Source organism: Heterodontus francisci, chromosome 37 (assembly GCF_036365525.1).
Source record: "Heterodontus francisci isolate sHetFra1 chromosome 37, sHetFra1.hap1, whole genome shotgun sequence".
Classification (NCBI taxonomy): Eukaryota; Metazoa; Chordata; class Chondrichthyes; order Heterodontiformes; family Heterodontidae; genus Heterodontus; species Heterodontus francisci.
Window position 1 is genome coordinate 15,725,401 of NC_090407.1, and position 20,679 is coordinate 15,746,079.

General features: G+C 39.9%; 2 protein-coding genes across 4 annotated transcripts in view; one reads left to right on the forward strand and one right to left on the reverse strand.

Annotated features, from left to right (window-relative positions):
* The window catches only part of prkcz (protein kinase C, zeta), a 744,042-nt gene extending 739,190 nt beyond the window's left edge, over positions 1-4,852 (forward strand). For all 3 annotated transcript variants that reach the window (XM_068017159.1, XM_068017160.1, XM_068017161.1), the window contains one exon: positions 40-4,852. In XM_068017159.1, the coding sequence (XP_067873260.1) occupies positions 40-127 (88 nt within the window). In that variant the 3' untranslated portion in view covers positions 128-4,852. The remainder of the gene's footprint in view (positions 1-39) is intronic.
* Positions 4,853-6,613: 1,761 nt separating this feature from the next.
* LOC137351894 (uncharacterized) overlaps positions 6,614-20,679 on the reverse strand; it is an 89,796-nt gene continuing 75,730 nt past the window's right edge. Inside the window, exon 4 of the mRNA XM_068016764.1 lies at positions 6,614-8,008. Within this exon, the coding sequence (XP_067872865.1) occupies positions 7,936-8,008 (73 nt within the window). The 3' untranslated portion in view covers positions 6,614-7,935. The remainder of the gene's footprint in view (positions 8,009-20,679) is intronic.

The window sequence follows — 20,679 nt, forward strand, 5'->3', positions numbered from 1 at the left end:
TTAAACATTGCTTCAGTGTCTTTTTTTTCACTCCTGCAGAGATGTAATAAAAAGAATTGACCAATCGGAATTTGAGGGATTTGAATATATTAACCCTTTGCTGATGTCATCAGAGGAAACCGTATGAACAAGCGGCATTTGAAAAGTGGGACTGTTTTGTCTAGTTTGTCAAAGGTTGGCTTCAGTGAGCTTCGGACTCAACTTCAACTCTTTCCAGTTGGTGTCTTTTTCCTAACCTACCTGCATGCAAGGTTGTGGATCTGGTGCAAGTTTTCCAAGAATACTGCAAACCATGGTGACTGCTGCTGAGCAATGAAAGTTATTTCAGTGGTAGCATTCCACAAATGACCACAGATTCTTCTCATTTACTGGACATAGATTCAAGTGGCATTTTGTTAATGAAGGGAAGACTGCCTGATCCGTGCCTGCTTCCATGAAGGAATACTCCTTTCATTCCCTCAAAACAAGGAATTATATGATGGCTTCTGTGAAGGAACTTGGAGACACTGCACTTTTCTCTCTCTTTATAAATAGATATTCAGAGGTTTAACCTCAAGAGAAAGAATGTACTATACTATATTATTTAAGAACAGTAGTATGGGTAACTACACCTTAACCTGTGATTGCCTTTGGACAACTGGCTAATGTGATTTACAGACCACTGGCTCTAACCTATACATAAGCAATAATGAACAAGAAATCTGTGCTTTATTGGTCAATAATGTACACTTGGATTAATCTGGTTGTAATGTTGTGCAGTACAGAGACCTAATCCAGAAATACTTTATTAGCCACTGAATCACAGCGTCTCATTAATTGCTGCTATATTATATAATGCCATGGAACAGCTTTAAAGAAAAAAAAAAATCAGTGTTTTTATCTTATTGAATATAGTGTGATATAGCTACCCATGATTTATGTGTTCATGATTATTCATCGTTTTTTTTTTTCAAACTGCACTGTACATTGCAACTAAAACTATACTCCAGTATGTTTTTAGCTATTTGTTAGACTTAGCCAAAACATCTCTTGTTGGAACTATTTTTCATTTGGTTCTGTGATTGAGAGAGTGGGACTTATGGCTTGCAAAGAAATGCAGAATGTAGTAGCATTCGTCCTTCTCCCCAAAAAAAATACATTAAACTTGACAAAAGGGGATTGTCGAAATGGTTACTCTGCTTTATACTGCATTTTAAAAGCTTTAAGTAGTGTAGACCATCTTTTAACCCTTGAATCAATGTCGCAACTAATGCCACTTGACGGGCACTTGGAAGGTTAATCTGAACCCTTAAATTTTTAGATTTCTGGCTACGAACAAACCAGCATAGGAAAGAAGTTTCACTTTTGTAGCCAACATCTTGTCCAGAAACCATAAAATGACAAACTGGATTTATTCCAGCATCAGTTTTTTTTTTAAAGTTCTCCATCAAAATCTACACTTACCACATTTATGTTCAGCTTTCCTTTTTTGAAATACAACCTATAATCCAGAAATTAGGGTACTCCATGTATGGATTCCAAAGATTTGTTTTAAGATCGTGAAGTGCCTAAATAAGTTCTCTGACCAGTTCAGATATGTACTCTATTAAAGATTAGCTATAATCAGAATACAGGGATGTAGAAAAGAACAAGGACTGTTGGAAGTGGAATTGCGACAAAAATGTATATACCTTATTTGTAACTTACTATTGAAGTGGTGCAATCTGCTGCTTTCTAAAAGGAGGGGGAGGGTGGCAGTCCTTGAATCATATGTGTAAAAGTGGGCAAAAGATGAATATTTTAGTCTCATGTTCTCCATTCTTCTGCCCCAGCCTGAAGAATGACAAAATAAGTTCTCATTGTTGTAATTGATAAATAGCTGGTTTGTTTGAGCATTCTGTACTATGAAACCATCTAACTAATTTCTACTATGTGGAAATTATGAATTTAAAGTTTTTTTTTATTGTGGGTTGAAGCCTGTTGCCTTGAATTGGTTATAGACTAAATAACCCTTTAACCACTAAGTGCTGGGTGTAAGAAGCTCCCAGAACAGTGCTAATAAAATTCTCTCAATGCTGCCTTTTTTGTCTGTTAATTACGGATGTTTTTTCTCTTTCCCATTCTGCTAAAATTCTTATTGAATTGTTTACATTCCACTCTCAAAATATTGCACAATTAAAGGAATAACTCCAAATGTTAGAAAATTCTAAACAAAAACATAAAATGTTGGAAATATGCAGCAGGCCCATTAGCAATTGAAAAAAGCAAAGATACAGTACTGTTTTATGACAAGGTGAAGGATGTATACCCGAAATGTTGACCTTGTCTCTTTTCTGGACTTGCTATATTTCTTCTCAATTGTGCAATGCTGTTTAATCAAAAAAAATGATCTATCAGGAAGGACAGAATCATGGCGTTATGCCAGCTTGAGCGCAGTTTGCTCAAACCTAAATCTAGGTCACTAGCAGATAATGGAATTAGTGCACACGCTTTCACCAACTTCCTTTTATTTAAATCAAACGATCCATGGCATTATATACAATGGCTGGTACTGCACATATCTTAGTCAATCAGATTTTAACCATCTAATCTCCAACATTACCTAATATTAAGCCAGCTGCCAATTTTGGGGGTCTATATACAGATTGAAGTATAAAGCAGTGATTTCTTTCTGTTGCCAAATACACCGCCATTTGCAAGTTTATTCCTCTCCATTTTTGCTATGTAAGTGTGCGTGTGTCATCGACTGATTATATCATGATGAGGGGAAAAAATTTATATTTTAAGTAATCCATTTTTTAAAATTTGAAAATTATGAAGGATGTGATCTAAATGTGTGCTAATATAATGTTTCTATGGTCAGGCTAAATGGATGTATGATCTCCAAAGGCAATAATGGAAAAGGTGAGATTGTAATCGGTGTTCAATCAGAGCAAATACTGGGAAAGGTGTTGCATTTATCCTCACTTCTCTTTTTAATGACTATTTAAATCTAAACAATAACAAATAAGCACAGAGCCAAGGCTACTTGGACTCCAAATTCTATTTAAAAACTTTTTTTTTAACAGACAATGCTGGAAATGCAGACATTAGCATTGGAAAGAGAGAGGCAGATTAATATTTCAGGTAGGACCCTTCATTAGAATTGGTTAGCTTTACATGGAATAATTATCTTCTGTGGAAAAGATCATTCACAGTAGGGCCATCTCCAGTATGAAAACTTGGGCTAACCTATCAGGAAAATGTTAATAAAATGTACCAAGTATCTGACTGGACCACACATAAAGAAGCCAGGACTCCCATTAATTCTGTCAAATTTGTAGACCAATTGACCACACAAATTCATTTTCTTCCTCCATTTGCAATTCACTTGCCCTTATGTGTACTCTCTTCCTATACAGCTGAGAAAAATCACAACTGTTCAACTTACTGCACCAAACACCTACAAATTACATCTGCTGTATTTTGCTTTTATTTTACCTAGAAATTACATCTTTTGTTACCTCTCAGTTCAAGAAATAGCACTACAGTGTGGCAGTGCCATAGAATCAGGGGAGTGTCACTGGGTTCACACCTTGTCTTTGAGTGGCAATGGAACAGTTTTCATCATTTATTTTTTACTCGCCAAGAAAACAAAGTCCTAAAAGATGCATCAGTGCAAATATTGACTCCATTTCACCCATCCTGAAATCCAGTCATTCATGGAAGAGGAGGATGGAACAAAAAAAGCTCCAACACAACGTCCAGTGGCCAGAAAGAAGACAAGTGTGATTATATAACAAAATATTTGATAGGCCATCCAATTCTATTGTAGAACAGTTGAGCCTCCACCATGGTCCAGCAGAGAAATTAAAACTTTGGTCCCATGAATTCCGTACCCATTTTTTTAAAATCTAGAAATCTAAGCACAGAAGGGTGGCCACTTTGGCCCATTGTGCCTGTCTCTCTGCTAGCTCCACTCCAAAGCTATCTACTCTACATCAATTTCCCTGTATCCATTAACATTTTATTTAACTTCTGCTTAACTTAATCCCTTGGGAGTTTGTGTAAATGAGATTTGTATGGTTTAGATACATTCAATATGTTGGGTAATTAAGGGAAAAAAAATTGAAAAAGCAACCAATCATTTATTTGATGATTGGATATTGTCCCCCTGCCCCCCCCAAGCCATATGTCCTTGCCCCACGTGTCGGTTTTTAAAAAATATTTCTCTTTAATGCTCATCTGAACTAGTTTGCCAGTATTTGCTATTCTTAAACTGTTTCTTATGCCACTAAAATCTGTGAGCTTCCATTTTTGCTACTGATCATTTGCAACAATTAGTAATTGTGTGCAAATTATTTGGAAGATGGGTGGGAATAGAAGGGAAAGTGTTGCTCGAGAAATAAAAAATCTGCAGCCTAGTCTGCCCCAAACTGCTACAAAGGTTTTAGCTTTACCAGCTGTATAGATTTCATTTCAGCAAATTCTCATTCTGTATCATGCGTACAGAACATTGTGTGAAAAATTGCAATGGGAGACTCTGCCTAAGGAAAAATAAATCAGTTTGGTCTGACCTGTAAAATTTAATACAGTTCTGGTGCAAGTGTACAGTGGTCTAACTTTGATTAGTCCTTACTAAGAAATTAGAGCTAATTTAATGATTGTAAAATAGTGAGATGTTCATTGTAGTTATTTTGTATATGGCAGTTGATTTATGGGTGTGAATTGTACTGTTCTTGCCTAATCTCATAAAAAATTGCTAATTTCAAAGAAAACCATTGACGGCGTCTGTGCTACTCAAGGCCAATTTTTATTGTGAAGGAACTTAATTAAACTATTCTGTAACACTAGTTAGATATGGGGCTAATCCTTGCACATTTGAATTAAACATTTTACTGGAAGTGTAACAAAATTAATTCAATATTTAGTTTGATATGCTTTCAGTGTACAGTACAAACCAGGTTCTGTAAGTGCTATTTATATGATCTCTAAGTATTTTGATACTTATCAGGTACTGCAACTCCAGAAAAGACTGGCAGAGGAGTTAGATTTAGCTGAGCCTTTGAGGTGCACGGTCCTTTTGAAGGTGTTTTCTACAACATTTTGTGAATTCTTAAAAAAAATTCTGCAAGAGCAAAAATAAGTAAATGAAATCATATCCCTGGACAGTTGAGATGAGGCACGAGTTGCTTATATTTTCAATTTGTAGAAATGTTTTTTAACAAAAGTTGAAAACTTTGATTATGCATATTCAGATAAACACATTATTCAGATATGAAATTGCTTAAAGAGAACTTCAAATGGACAGAGGGGTGAATTTAAAACAAACAGAAAATGTTGAATTTGTTCCAGTCAGTCAACATCTGAAAAATTCTGATGAAGGGTATTTACCCAACACAAGGTAAATTTTGCCATGCTCTGTCCAGTGTGCAGTCTTGTTGGATGGATCAGGTGAGTGTTCAGACTTACCTGTGATCCATGTTCCTATCCAGTGAGATCCTTGCAAGTTTTACCCTGATGTTCTGTCTTTTTCAGATGCGAATTAACCTGTTGTATAAATCCAGCGTTTTCTGTTTATATTTCAAATCTAGATTTGTAAAGTATCAAATTACTCTCTGCTCACGTCCATTGTACAAAATTCCTGATTCAAGAATTAGAAAGCAATGTTCAGTCCTTCCATGTCCTGTATTTGTATTTTATAGAAAGTATTAATCCAAGCACAAATATTGGCCCAGTTTTAAAATTCAGGACAATAACATGCCAACTTACATTCTGAGACAGCTCACAAGCAATGCTTGTTTTTAGTGTCTCGGGTGTTTCCTGTTGAACCAGTTTTGTGGCTGGGAAAGTTGCCAAGGGTTTTCAAGACAGAACAAGGAAAATCAGGCTCCAGAGACTCAAACTTTCTCAAAATGTCTGATTGAGTAGCTAGCCATAAGAAAAGCTAACAAGAAGGCAGTGACCCAAAAACCCGTTCAATAGCAAGAATCTTTTGGCTATGAAGAATGCTCTCAAATTACCAGCAGAACCAGTGAGCACTGAAGACTGTTCCAGATTTGTCGCTCAGAGCAAGCTGTAGAAAGCAACAGCCCATCCGTCGCACTAGCTTGGAGTCCAATGCTATAGCCATTTTGTAGTAGGCCATTATTATTCCCACTAATGTTCAAGAGACTAGATCATAGAAATTACAACACAGAAAGGGCTGTATAGTGCTAGATCTGCAACTGGAGCTACCTACTGTAACCTCAATTCCTTGCCCAGTCTCATATCCTATATATTCTTCCTTTTCAAATATTTGTTTAATAACCAGAGTATGACCTGTCTAAAAGATGCTGTTATTCTATTCTCCATTGGGACTCATAGTAAATTTGGAAAATTCTCAATTGCAACATTCCAAGACTGATATTTTATAGATGCCCAAATACAGATGGTACTGTAACGTTTCCACTGTTGAAGCAGATTCAGAGACCTCCAGATTGATGATAGGATTTATGCATGGCCCTAGCATTTTGGCTTCAGCCTAACTCGGGTGTTGTGGAGACAAGGTACTTGACCCCACCCCACCCCCCCCAAAACACTCCACTTAAAATAACATGTTGAGATTCTGAACAGTATAGTTCTGTGGCTAGAAACATTAAAAATACTTTCAGTTCTACTTTAATCAACAATGCCACAGTTGTCTCATACAATCCAAGATTTCATGCTTGCCAACTCAAATAACATAATGATGCAGGAGTGCAAGGACTGGAAGTCGCTGGTTGGACAAATGACTTTCCTTGATCTTCCAAGATGGGGAACACCATCGGCCAAACTGTTCCCTTTGACCAAGAACCCTGCAGAATGCAGGACTGAAATGCATTAACACATCATAGACGATTTCTCTCCTGCTACAGCAAGTTCCTTTTATTATTTGCACTTCTCTTGACCCTTAATTACAGAGGCAAGACAAGTGTTATCATCCTGGCCTTTTATTGATGCCCAAGCCATGTTTCCAAACAACTTGATAAATTGCATTGTAAAAGTTATTGCACACTTTTTAAATAGTTAGACATTTGGTAAGGTCTACAGATTTTTCTATTGAGGCTCAAGTTGAACTGTTTCTGCAGCTTGAAAGGAACTGAGGTGAATGGAACAATATAAATGTAAAAAGGAGCCTGGCATTGAAACTGTTAGAGACATGTGATCCTCTGATTTTTTTATGCTCATTTTACACAAGGAGATTAACCTTTCAACCAACAACCCTGATCGCAAAAAGGTAAGCAATCCACTTTAATAAACTGTGGTTTATTTAGAAAATACTAACTATTCACATATCACAGTTCAATTCATAGAGCTCAGTAAACCTATCCAGTAAGTAGCTTAGTAATATGGCTGATCCCATTATTGAGACGATTCGGCTCATTTCAGCTATAGATGCAGTAAAGGGCACTATAATCAACAACCCCAAGTTAGGGAATCTAAAATCACCCAGGGTTCCCACTTGCTAATCAGGAACCCCTTTTGGAAATGCACATGTGTAGATAGGACAAGTTTAGTTGTGAGCCCTCCTGCAGTCAAATAGCCTGATAACCACCACTATAGAAGCTGATGTATGACTACTGGGCACCCAGCAAGGAGTCGCCATCTTCAGGCGATGGGGACAGCAAGTAAATAAGTTCGACAGATCAATTAAAGATTCGGCTAACCAAGCAACTGAGTCAATGCCTAAAGTAAGGGGCATCCTGACCTCATCTGAAGTGATAAAATGATGTTGAAAACAGCTGATTTGGATGGTCAATAATTGAAGAGGACTTGAACTTAGTTAACTTCGTTGAATAGTTAGGCGGTTCGTATTACCAAACATTTTTAAATCCAATGAAACATGGAATATCATCACAAATGCAGTCTTCAGTTTCAGCTCCCAAGCACTTTATTTATAGGTCCTGTTGCATTGTATCCAAGCTGCATTAACATGGTGTTCCATTGTCCAAGTAATTACCATATCACATCTTCTGTGCTTTCAGAGAGGCATTTGGCGAGATGGCTATCGACTTCCAACAAACTGAATCTGGAAAAGAAAACCATTCTCTAATCAGTACAATGTAGGAAAATTAACTCCAACTTATATACAAAGTTTAAGATCGGGGACTATAACTTAGGTTCATATACCAAACTAGGAGCTGGCTTAACTTTATCACAGACTCCGTCATGGGAGAGAAATAACACAGGCACTCAGTTTCAGGGAGAGGGAACTAACTCCCAGCTTGCCCCAGCTGGTTTCAAGAATGTTACCAGATCATGATCAAATTTCTTTCTGTATTCTAGACATAAAGAAAAGTACAGAAACGCTGATGTAGTTATATGTCACTCGGTGGTAAAGAAACCAAATAATTACACTTGGCAGAGACTGGGGTACTGCACAGAACCCCTACTCTGTAATTATCAGGCAGCAATAATTTTTCATTTTGACTCCAGGCATACCAGGAGTTTTTTTTAAATAAACTAAAGGGAGGGCCTAATCTTCCAAGAGATTACCAGCGAACATCTGGGACCTGTGGCAGTGTCTCCTCTTTGAGAGACCAGGGAAGATCCACACCAAAGTTCGACTGTATCTGAAACTCAAATGTTCTATATCAATCAAGCTGCTCATTTAATGTTCTCTCTGTTGTTGGAGATATTGCAGCTATGATCAGTCACAATTACTTGTACAATGAAACAAACACAAGGACAGATTGATTAGGGTAATGTAGCAGTGAATCCTTTCAAGCCTCACTAAAAATTAAATCTCTGTCCAGAAGGCAGCCACTCTCAATAATTCATTTCAGCTGCAACCCTTGCTTCACGATGTAGAAAAGAAATGAAGCAGGTCAGTAAAATAAAAAAGAAACTCTTTTAGACAGTAGTTACAAACTACACAGATCTGATCAGAGACACCAGCAGTGGCGCTGGAGAATAAAAAGAGAGACAGAGAAAGAGCAAGCGAGCGAGCACAGGGAAACAGTGCAGACCTGATCAGTGTATTTCCAAAACAGCAAGGAATGATGTCAGAGGACAGCAGCTAGTTGATTGACTGATATTAGTTTTTTTTTTAAAACCTAGGCTTGGTGAGTATTAGGTTTTTATTAAAAACTAGGGCAGTGGTTTAAACTAGGATCGGGAAACTATAAGTACTGTATTAAATTTATAGTTTAACGAGTTAAACTAATTAATTTCAATCAGGGTAAGTATAACAGCAAGAGAATTAGTATTAATAATAGCACAGAGCAGGTCGGGAGGTATTAATTAAAATTAATAGTTTTATACAAGGTATTAACTAGATTCTAAAAGAGGAAGAGAGATTTTTTTTCTGAGATCGTGGATAGGAAGCTGAGACCTGTTGCTTGCAATTCCTGCACCATGTGGGAACTTCAGGACACTTCATGGTCTTGGGGGACCACGTGTGTAGGAAATGTCTCCAGCTGCTTGAGCTCAAGATTTCTGAGCCTGAGGGGCAGCTGGAGTCACTGCGGAGCATCAGGGCGGATGGGAGTTGCCTAGATTATACATACCAGGAGGTGGTCACCCCACAGGCTGAGAATTCAGGATAGTAGATGGGTGGCCATCCAGGAGGAGGTGGTGCAGTAATCTTTGGGGTGTGTGCTACAGCCATTACTCAGCTTTGGAGACTGCTGGGAGTGATGACACCTTTAAGGAGTGCAGTCCAGGCCATGGCACTAATGGGCAATGGACTGCACAGGTTGGAACAGCAAATAGTAGAAATTCCATAGTTAAGGGGACAGACAGGGATTTCTGTAACTGTCATTGTGAGTCCCATGTAGTGACAGGGTAGATGACATCACTGAGTGCGCAGAATATTCTGCGGGGGAAAGGGAGTGAACCAAAAGTTGTGGTACACATTGGTACCGATGACATAAGAGTAGGTACTGAGGTCCTACGGTCAGATTTTCAGGAGCTAGGGAGAAAGTTAAAAAGTAGGACTTCAAAGGTTGTAATCTCTGGATTACTCCCAGTGCCACTTGCGTGCAAGAGTAGAAATATAAAGATAGGGAGAATCAAAGTGTGTCCTGAGGCATGGTGCAGGAGTGAGGGTTTCAGATTCTTGGCACATTGGAACCAGTTCTGGGACAGAAGATACCTATTCAAAAGGGTCAGATTGTACCTCAACAGGACTGGGACCTCACGGGAAAGTTCACTAGTGTGGCTGGGGATGGTTTAAACTAAATTTGTCAGGGGAATGGGCAGCACCATGTGGAAGTAGAAGAGGAATAAGGTGCATAAAGGAGTGAGAGTGTTGGGTAGTACTAGAGATGGAAGTAGTATCATATATAGGAGTAGACTAAAAAGGACTGGGAGGAATACAAAGACAGGTTTACAATGCATGTATGTAAACACACAAAGTGTGATGAATAAGGTTGGTGAGCTACAAGCATATAGCAATAACAGAAACGCGGCTTAAAAATGGACAGGATGCTTAATATTCAAGGATACAAAGTGGTCAGAAAAGATAGGGAAGGAAATAGGGATGTGGAGTGGCAGTACTGATTAGGGAAGACATTGTTGTGTTGGAAAGGGAAGATGTGCTTGAGAGGGAAAGACACTCCATTTGGTTAGAGTTGAGAAGCAAAAAGGATATGATCACACTAGATTAGATTAGATTAGAGATACAGCACTGAAACAGGCCCTTCGGCCCACCGAGTCTGTGCCGACCATCAACCACCCATTTATACTAATCCTACACTAATCCCATATTCCTACCAAACATCCCCACCTGTCCCTATATTTCCCTACCACCTACCTATACTAGTGACAATTTATAATGGCCAGTTTACCTACCAACCTGCAAGTCTTTTGGCTTGTGGGAGGAAACCGGAGCACCCGGAGAAAACCCACGCAGACACAGGGAGAACTTGCAAACTCCACACAGGCAGTACCAGGAATCGAACCCGGGTCCCTGGAGCTGTGAGGCTGCGGTGCTAACCACTGCGCCGCCTACTGTGGGGTATTCTACAGGCCTCCAAATAGTGAGAGATAGAGAAGCAAATCTGCAGGGAAATCACAGATATGCATGAACTATAGAGTAGTGATATTGGGGGACTTTAATTACCCAAATATCAACCAGGAATAACATTAAGAGTATAGGGTAAGGAGGGGGAGAAATTTCTGCAACATGTTCAGGAGAACTTCCTTGACCTTGTTTTCGGTGCAACTATTAAGGAGGCATTGCTGGATATGGTGCTGGGGAATGAGGTGGATTAAAAGGACCAAGTGTCTGTGATGGAACACTTGTGTAAGAGTGATCATTGTATCATAAGATTAGTAAATGGAGAAAAGAAAGGAACAATATAAAGTAGAACTTCAAAATTGGAAGAGGGCTAACTTCAATGGGATGAGAGGGGATCTAGCAAGGATAAAATGGAACCAAAGACTGACAGGAAAAATTGTTAACAGAGCAATAGGTGATCTTTAAGATGATGTTTCAGTTCAGGCTAAGTACATTCCAAGAACAAAAGGTAAGGGAACCAAAACCAGGGCTCCTCGGATGACGAGGGAGATTGAGAATATGCTGAAACAAAAAAAAGGTGCATGATGTAGGTGAATTCTTCAAGCAAGAACCAGGCCAAATACTATAAGCTGAGATGGGAAGTGAAGAGGAAAATAAGACTGGCAAAGAGAGAATATGAGAATAGAATGGCAGTTAACATAAAGGGGAACCCAAAAAATCATCTACCAGCATGTAAATAGTAAGTGGGTAGTAGGAGGCAGGGTGGGGCCTATTAGTGACAAAGAGGGTGATATATGTTTAGAGGCGCAAGACAAGGCTAGAATACTTTGTATCGGTGTTTACTAAGGAAGAGGATGCTGATGGTAGAGGTAATGGATGGGGTGAAAATTGATAGGAAGGATGTACTGGAAAGGCTGGCTATGCTTGAGTGGATAAGTCACCTGGTCCAAATGGCTTGCATCCCAGGTTGCCAAAGGAAGTGGGAGTAGAGATAACGGAAGGGCTTGCCATAATCTTCCCTAGATACGGGGGAGGTCCCAAAGAATTGGAGAGCGGCAGATGTGACACTCTTATTCAATAAACGGTGCAAGGACATTACTAGTTACTAAAGGCTGGTCAGTTTAACATCAGTGTTGGGTAAAGTTTTAGAAACAATAATCGGGGGAAAATATCAACAGAGACATTTGAGTTAGTTAAGGATAGCCAGCACGGATTTGTAAAAGGCAGATTGTGCTTGACTAACCTAATTGAATTTTTGATAAAGTAACAGAGAAGGTTAATTAAAGAAAAACAATGGATGTTGTCTATATGGATTTCAAGAAAGCTTTTGACAAAGTCCCACATAAAAGGCTGGTTAACAAAATTGAGGCTTGTGGAATTGGAGGGTCAGTGTCAGCTTGGATTTTTAAAAAATGGCTTAAGGACCGAAAACAGCGAGTGCTGGTAAATGATTGTTTTCAGACTGGAGGATTGGATACAGTGATGTTCCCCAAGGTTCAGTGCCAGGACCACTTTTTTTTTAATGCATATAAATGACTTGGATTTTGGAATACAAGGGTAAATTTTCAAAATTTACCTATGATACCAAACTTGAAGGTGTGGCAGACAGGGAGGATGATTCCAATCGACTGCAATAGGATACAGATAGGCTACCAGAATGGGCAGACCTGTGGCAGATGGAATTTAACACAGAAAAGTATGATGTGATGCATTTTGGTAGAAGGGAAAGGGAGAAGCAATACAGACTAAATAGCACAGTTCTAAAGAGTGTACAGCGACAGAGGGTTCATGTGCATAGATCTTTGAAGGTGGCAGGACATATTGAGAGAGTAGTTAGCAAAGCATATAGGAGCTTGGTCTTCATAAAGAGAGGTATTGAATACAAAAGCAGGGAAGTTATGCTGAACCTTATAAAGCTGTGGTTAGGTCACAACTGGAGTATTGCTTCCAGTTCTAGTCACACTTTAGAAAAGATGTGAGGGTCCTTGAGAGGGAGCAGAGGAGATTTACCAGAATGGTCCCAGGGATGAGGGATTTTAGCTGCAAGGTTAGATTGGAGAAGCTGGGGTTGTTCTCCTTGGAGCAAAGCTGATTAAGGGATTTGATAGAGGTGTACAAGATTATAACAGTTTTAGATAAAGTAGGCAAAGAAAACCTGTTCCCATTAGCTGATGGTACAAGGATGAGAGACACAGATTTAAGGTTCTGGGCAAATGATGTGAGAAAGAATTTTTTTTTAAGCAGTGGGTGGTAATGACCCGGAACTCACTCCTGACTAGGGTGGTGGAAGTGGAGACGATGGATGATTTCAAAGGAAACTGGATGGGCACTTGAGGGAAATAAACTTGCAGGGGTACGAGGATAGAGCGAAGGAACGGGACTGATTGGATTACTCTACAGAGGCCAGCATGGACTTGATGGGCCAAATGGCATCCTTCTGTGCCATAATGACTCTAAAAAGAAAAGTTAGCCTGTTATGGTTGTAAGGAGATTAAAACAATTTGACTTTTTCCTCAGATAGCGACAATTTTATCCAGTGAATAGCTGAGCCAAACCAGCAAGGAAGGTTGCAGGTGCTATCTGTGTGCTGATTTATCTGATCAGTCAGGCGGCTGTAGGTACTTCTCATTGTTATTCAGTGACCCCTGATGGACAGTGTGTGTGTATGGACTTTAGCAGAGGACAAGCTTCAGATTTGCTGTGATGTTAACTGACACTGCCCCAGCCAAGGGTTTGTGTAGAACTGTACCCTAGCAAAGAGTCAGCTCCTTCAGGAGAAACAAAGAAAATGTCAGCCTCTGTACAAACAAACTATATAAACAATGTCATAAAATCATAGAAATTTCAGCACAAAAGAAAGCCATTCAGCCCAAAACACCTGTGCTAATGCTGGATGCCAATTGGAACTGTACCCCCATTTCTCTGCACTTGCAATGTATTTTTTTCTCCAGTCCCTCATAAATGATTGATGAGCTTTATTAACTCCTTCTGGTACAGCAGTCTATATTCTAATATCACAAAGTTTCTTTCTAATCCCTTCCCTTCTATGCTTCATCCCTTAGTCAGTGATTGGTGGATTTTTAAAAAACTATTTACCCTCTCAAATTCTTTCAAATTTTGAAAACTATATTAACCCTCCCTGCTCCATTGAATTCAGCACTAGATTTTTTTTGAAGGCTTTAATCATGACCATGTCCCTATTTCCAGTTTCAAGCTAGTAAATCTACACTGCACCATTTACATAACTCTTTCTGTAAGAAGGTCTGTGTGGCAGTCCCTCTATGAAAATGTGTACGCATTGGGTTTAGGAGAATCATGCCTGTTTGTGCAGACAGTAACTTGGTGGAAATAGTTTACCTAACCAGAAGAAACAACTTCTTAAAGAAAGATGAACCTTAGGTACAGATGGAGCCACCAGTATTCACCTGCCCAATTTCTCACCACAGGTCTATTAAATAACAAAGGCTTAGAAGCTTATATGCACATATATCTGAACCAGTGTCTACTTTTACAGCTGTATCCTGCTTACACAGTCCAATAACTTTTTAAAATTCACCAATACCATTGTTCCAGTTAGTAAACTCATTTTGGAGGCTTAGTCATGCATTCACTTCCTTTCTGGCTTACTGGGGAAGGGAAGCATCCAACAGAAAACTCAGATTAATCCAGATGCGTATTTGAAAAAGGATGTAATTGCGTTAGAAGCAGTTCAGAGAAGGTTCACTTGACTAATTCCGGGCATGAAGGGCTTATCTTATAAAGAAAGGTTGAACAGGTTGTGCCTATACCCATTGGAGTTTAGAAAATTGAGAGGTGATCTTATTGAAACATATAAGATCCTGAGGGGACTTGATAGAGTGGATAGCGGGAGAAATGTTTCCTCTTGTGGGGGAGACTAGAAGTAGGGGACACAGTTTAAGAAGGAGATGAGGAGAATTTTTTTCTCAAAGGGTCATTAGTCTGTGGAATTGTCTTCCCCAGAAAGCAGTGGGGCTGGGTCATTGAATTTCTTCAAAGCTGAGTTGATAGATTTTTGATAGACAAGGGAGTTTCAGTTATGGGTAGCAGACAGGAAAGGGGAGTTGAGACCACAACCAGATCAGCCATAATTTGATCGGATGGCAGAGCAGGCTCAAAGGGCCAAATGGCCTACTCCTGCTTCTAAGGCCTGTGTTCCTATGTTCGTATCTATATTGACAGCCTTTACTGTCCTCCACTGGAGTTTCTGCCCATTGATGAATCTAGCCCACAGAGAGCAGCAGTTTCTGTGCATTTGAAATTCCTGCCATCAGTAAAATTGTGATAGTAAATTTAAACAAAATTTGAAACATGCACCACTTACCATTGTCTGGTCAACAGTCTGATGTGATTATACCTCTAGTATAATCTTTGGCGGGGGGGTGGGGGTTCTGCCAAATTGCTCCCATCTGATGCTGAGTGAGTAGCCTCCTATTGTCATACAATTACATAGCCAGTGGCCATCACTCAGTACCTCACTCAAATGGCCATTCTTCATGTATGAACCGAGACAGTGATTTTTGGCAAGTTGTTCAACCATGGGAGATATGAGAGCTGATCCAGATCTTATCATTGTTCTGATATGCACATACATGAACTTTCCAATAGAGATTTCTGGCTGCAATCACGTGGAAACACTGACTGATTTCACCCTCCCCACCCCCACCGGTATCCCAGCTTAGATTGTTAACTCAGAACAGACATAGAATGGAACCTGGCACTTTGTGGGCCTTAAGATTTAAACTTAACTGAATCACTGAAGAAACCATGCAGTTGGTACTTTAAAGACTAATGGCAACATAGTTGGAGCGAATATACCTTCAAAGATTTCCAACTCATACATGTGCTTCTGTCTGTATTGCTCTCAGTGACCAGGAGAGGGTGAATTCTCGTTCAGTTGCGTGATAAAGATCCCACTGCACTAACTCGAAAAGGAGCAGGGAGTGTTCTCGGTATCCTGGCCAACACTTCCTCCCGCAACGAACAGATTAACTGGTAATGCAACTCACTGCCATTTTTGGGATCTTGCTATGTGCAAAATGGCTGGTGCTTTTAACTACCTAATAATCACTGCATTTCAAATTAATGCATTGAATGTGAAGTAGGTGAAAACATTTCTGACAAACAAGGCAATATAATTACAAATTTCTAGCAACCATATTCACTTTGCTGATGCTTTGAAAAGATGAGTAATATTGACTTTGAAATGCTGAAAGGAAAACATGGACAAAAGAGATAAAACCCATTACTGGAAGTTGTACTGAAAGTAGAGGATGCAAAATGTTGAAGGGAACAGACTAGAAAAGGAACTTATGCAGTAACTGGAAGTACTGTGCTGTGCCAGATGTAGTATCATGAAGAAATGATTGCTATTTATTCTCAATAGCTGTACTGGAGAGAGAAGGCTCCATTTCTGCTGTTAATCAGAATAATGAAAAGGAATAGGGAGGCGATTTTGTTTTGCAAACTTTGCAATTTTTCATGACTGACAGCACATCCTGATGACATCCAACTATTTCCATAAAAAGGGTAATGGATACCTCTATGAATTACAGGGCAGTAATCTAATTGTGGGGAGAGGTGGGTGGGGGGGGCGGTCAGATGACTTTATGACATTTATGCTCACTATCTAAATTCCTGAGGTTTAAAGAAAGAGACATGTGTATACATGTATATATATATATACACACGACATAATGAGAGACAGAAAAAAGACAGAGAAAAAAAGCGAGACACAGAGAAATTGAACTGTTTTTTGTTGGAACACACAAGGTTTATGTTAAAAGTATCTTTCTTTTTGTGTTGCAGCACCTGTAACTGTCCGTTGAGACATTCTGTAATGTTGGACCTGAAGGTAAGTCAGATTATGAGCACATGGTTATTTTTCCACAATAAATGGAGGAATAAGTTACAATATACACATTCATATACAGAACAGCAGTCTGAGGAGTTCCACAAATGGCTCAGCTTGTTAAGGAAGTGAGATGAATTGAATGATCAGGAACGTCCCAGGTTCAAACCTTGGTTTGTGCTAAATGTGGAGTAACAATAGTGGCTCTACAATTGCATTCCTGGGTTCAGGAGGGAAATTCTGACAGTTCCTGCTCTTGCTGCTGTCTGGTGATGGCTGCTGGAAAGAATGTGCAAATGGATGTGATTTTACCCCACATTGTAAAATACCCCAATACACTCACTGTCTTTGCTCACATATGAAGAATGGACAGGGTATACTATGTGACTGTCAAGGAGGGAACATCTTCAGGAGAGAAATAGTAGAGGGAAGAAAACTGGCAGGGAAAAATTTGCAGTTTGTCATAAGAGGCTGCAGCAATCAACAAGGCATGCTGAACTACATACCAAATCAATAAAATAAAAATCTATAAAACCATAAAAGTCTCTAGTACTGCAGGAGGCCAATCTTGATAGGATCTGTGCCGTAACTTTGCTAGAACAAGCGAATCACACTGCCTTGCTGTCCCTATAGCCCCTTTGCTTCAAAAATATATCCACTTTTTCTTAAATGATGCAGTGGTCTCTGCCTCAACCACTCCCTATGCCAAACCGTTCCATAGCTTTTTTTTTTATTCATTCATGGGATGTGGGTGTCGCTGGCCAGGCCAGCATTTATTGCCCATCCCTAACAACAAGAAGTGTGTGTGTGTATATAAGGAAAATTGTTCTAATCTTCCTCCTCACTCAAAGCTTTTAACCTGATGACCCCCAGTCAACTTCAACTGTACTGTGCTCTGAGCACTGCATCCAGTTCTGGTCACCAAAACAAAAGGAAGATACTCAGCCCTGGAAGAGCCATCAGAAGACTGAGTTGTCAGTAAAAAAAAAAACTGAAGGACCTTCAGTTATTCAAATTAGAAAACCTAGGACTGACATCAGGAAGATCTGCTTCACACAAAGAATGATCAACACATAATGAACTTCTGGATGGGGAATTGGAGGAAAAAAGCCTGGAATCGTTCAAGAAACATCTGAATATGGTGATGAGATGAGGGATGGACCAAACAGTCTTCCTCGTCTGTATACTTTTTGCGATCAACAAACAGATGTTTAATTGCCATGAAGATGTACTCCTGTTTGTTACACTATAACTTATACATTTAACATAGTTTACCCATTTATTTTTATTACTGTTGCAGGGTTCCTGATGGACAGTGAGCTCCTTCACTCTAATTCAATTAATTTTTAGCCACAATAGGGCATGAAATTCTACCATTGTTAATTTCAGTGTGTACAAAACAGGGAACATAACTTTATACTCATTTCAACTTTTTGTTAGAATTAATGAATTCAGTAATTCCCTCCCCCATGGTACTAAACTATATGGAATTGCAGGGATATAGAGATACATTTCTCTGCTTAAGAGAAAAAATATTTATTTATATTGGATATAGCTGCATAATTTTACAAGCTATGTGTTTCTGTCCTAGTGCCATCTTTTTCCCCCATATTTCATTATTATTCCTCAACCAGAATTGTGCTCTAATCCAGAGAATAGAGAACAGCTGAGAAACACTGTCAATGATAAATGGGCAGGAGTGTGAGTAAAGCAAAGAAAGGAATGACTTCACTGTTGGGATTTAGCCTCTCTAGGTGCATTAATGGTGATTTGGCTGCTTAATACTGTGAAAATGGCAATATATGGTGTAACGATGGGCACATGTTAAAGTGATACATTATAAAATCATACAGCATAGGAGGCCATTCTGTCCATCATGCCTGGGTCAGCTCTTTCTCCATAGTCTTGCATTTTTTTTCCACTTCAAGTGTCATCTTTTCACCTCCATCTCACCAGACACAAAATGAAAAATCCCTTCACTCCTCCCACACCCGAGATCCCTTTCTCAGCTAAACGTCTCTTCAGCTCCCCTTGAATTTGCCAGCATGCTGCCCTCCACAGTCTGTCCTACATTCTCCATGTGAAGGAGATTCGTTGAAAACCTATCCCTAAAATTTGCTTTTTTTAAAAATCCACTCCAATTTTTTTTCCCTTTACTCCTCTCTGAAGTTACTCTCTCTCTTTGGGGTAAGGGTGCAGTTCCATCTGCACATATGCTAATTTTCTCATTAGCCATTCCACATTTGTGGATATAGAAGTGAGTGCCAAAGACCAAGGTGGTCATTCCAGTCAAGCCCAAGTGCTCGATGTCTGTGCATGTACACATAGACTAGCGAACTCTCAACTGGGAGTGGAGTAGAATCATGCAATCAGCCCAACGTGTCTGCACTGGATCTTTGCTGGAGCAATCAAATACCTGAAACGTTAACTGTTTCTCTCTTCACAGATGCTGCCTGACCTGTTAAGTTTTTCCAGCATTTTCTGTTTTTATACCAATTTCACTGTGTTGCTGTCTCCCCATAGTCCTACAACTGCTTCAAATATTTATTTACTCTTCCCTTGAAAGGGGCAATGGGTTCTGCCTCAGCTATTGCAGGTCGCAAAACATTCTATGCAACTTGTGTATAGAAATCTTTCCTACCCTCTCAGGTCATCATCTTAATAACAATTTTAAATTGATTTCCCCTTGTCTCTGACTCCCCAGACTTTTCCCTGCCAACCCATTATATTTTTATAAATTTCTGTGGGATATGTGAGCCTTGCATTGTTGAGTGCTTTACTCTTTGGTGAGGTTGTTGAACCACTGAAGTTTTGCACTTGTGGGTTGACAGTTGGTTAATTAGCTATTGGAACATTTACTGTAACACTAAGGTACTGAGCGCAACAATTTTGAATCTATTCTATACCAGCCATCTGGTCCAAAGCATAAAAGCAGAAAATGCTGAAAATACGCAGCAGGTCAGGAGAGAGAAACAGAGGTAACGGCCAGAATTTTAGGCACCCCACCCCCACCCTCCGGCCAAAGAGTGGGCTGGTGGCGAGGCGGGGGTAAAATGGTTTGGGAGGCTCGGGGGCCCTTCCCGACCCCCACCTGCCTCCTCCGCCATTTTACGCAGTGCAGCGACAGGGGGAAATGGCCCACCCGCCCCAGGCCAATCGAGGCCCTTAAGGGCCTCCGTCCACCGCCACGGTGATTTTATCGTTGGTAGTTGGGCGGCCTAGGCCTGAGAAAAGCCACCTGACACAATTAGGCAGCTTTCTGATGGTAGGGAGGGGGGGCCAACCACCCTTCTCCAGTGGCCACCACTCCTGGTGACGTTGCTGGGACCAAGAGCTGCCAGCCCGCTGATTGGCTGGTAGCTCCATTAGGCGGGACTTTGTTCCTCAAAGAGGTTGAAGTCAAACCTAAGACCAATTAATGGCCTGAGGACTGTAAAATTCGGACTGGATCCCCAGTCCCGGAAGAGGCAGGATCGCCACTGACATTTTGCTTGGTGGACGGTTCCCGTTGCCATGCAAAAAATTACTGCTAACATTTCAGGTCAATGACCTTGCATCAGAACTGGGAAAAGTTAAAAATGTAATAGGTTTTAAGCAAGTGAAAGGGGGAAGGTGGAAAGAAGAACAAAAGGGAAGGTCTGTGCTAGGGAAGAAGGAAGAGATTAAATGACAAAACAGTTGGTGGTGTAGGGCCAAAGGGAAGGTAATGGGACAAGTAAAGAAACAAAAAGATGTATCTAAAGGAGGTGTGACTGGCAGAAATGAAGAACAGTTGCCATCCTGAAGCAAAAGCAACAGTAAAACTGAAACCTGCAAAGAAAAAGGAAACAAAATGGGGGCAGAGATTACAGTCTGAAATTGTTGAACT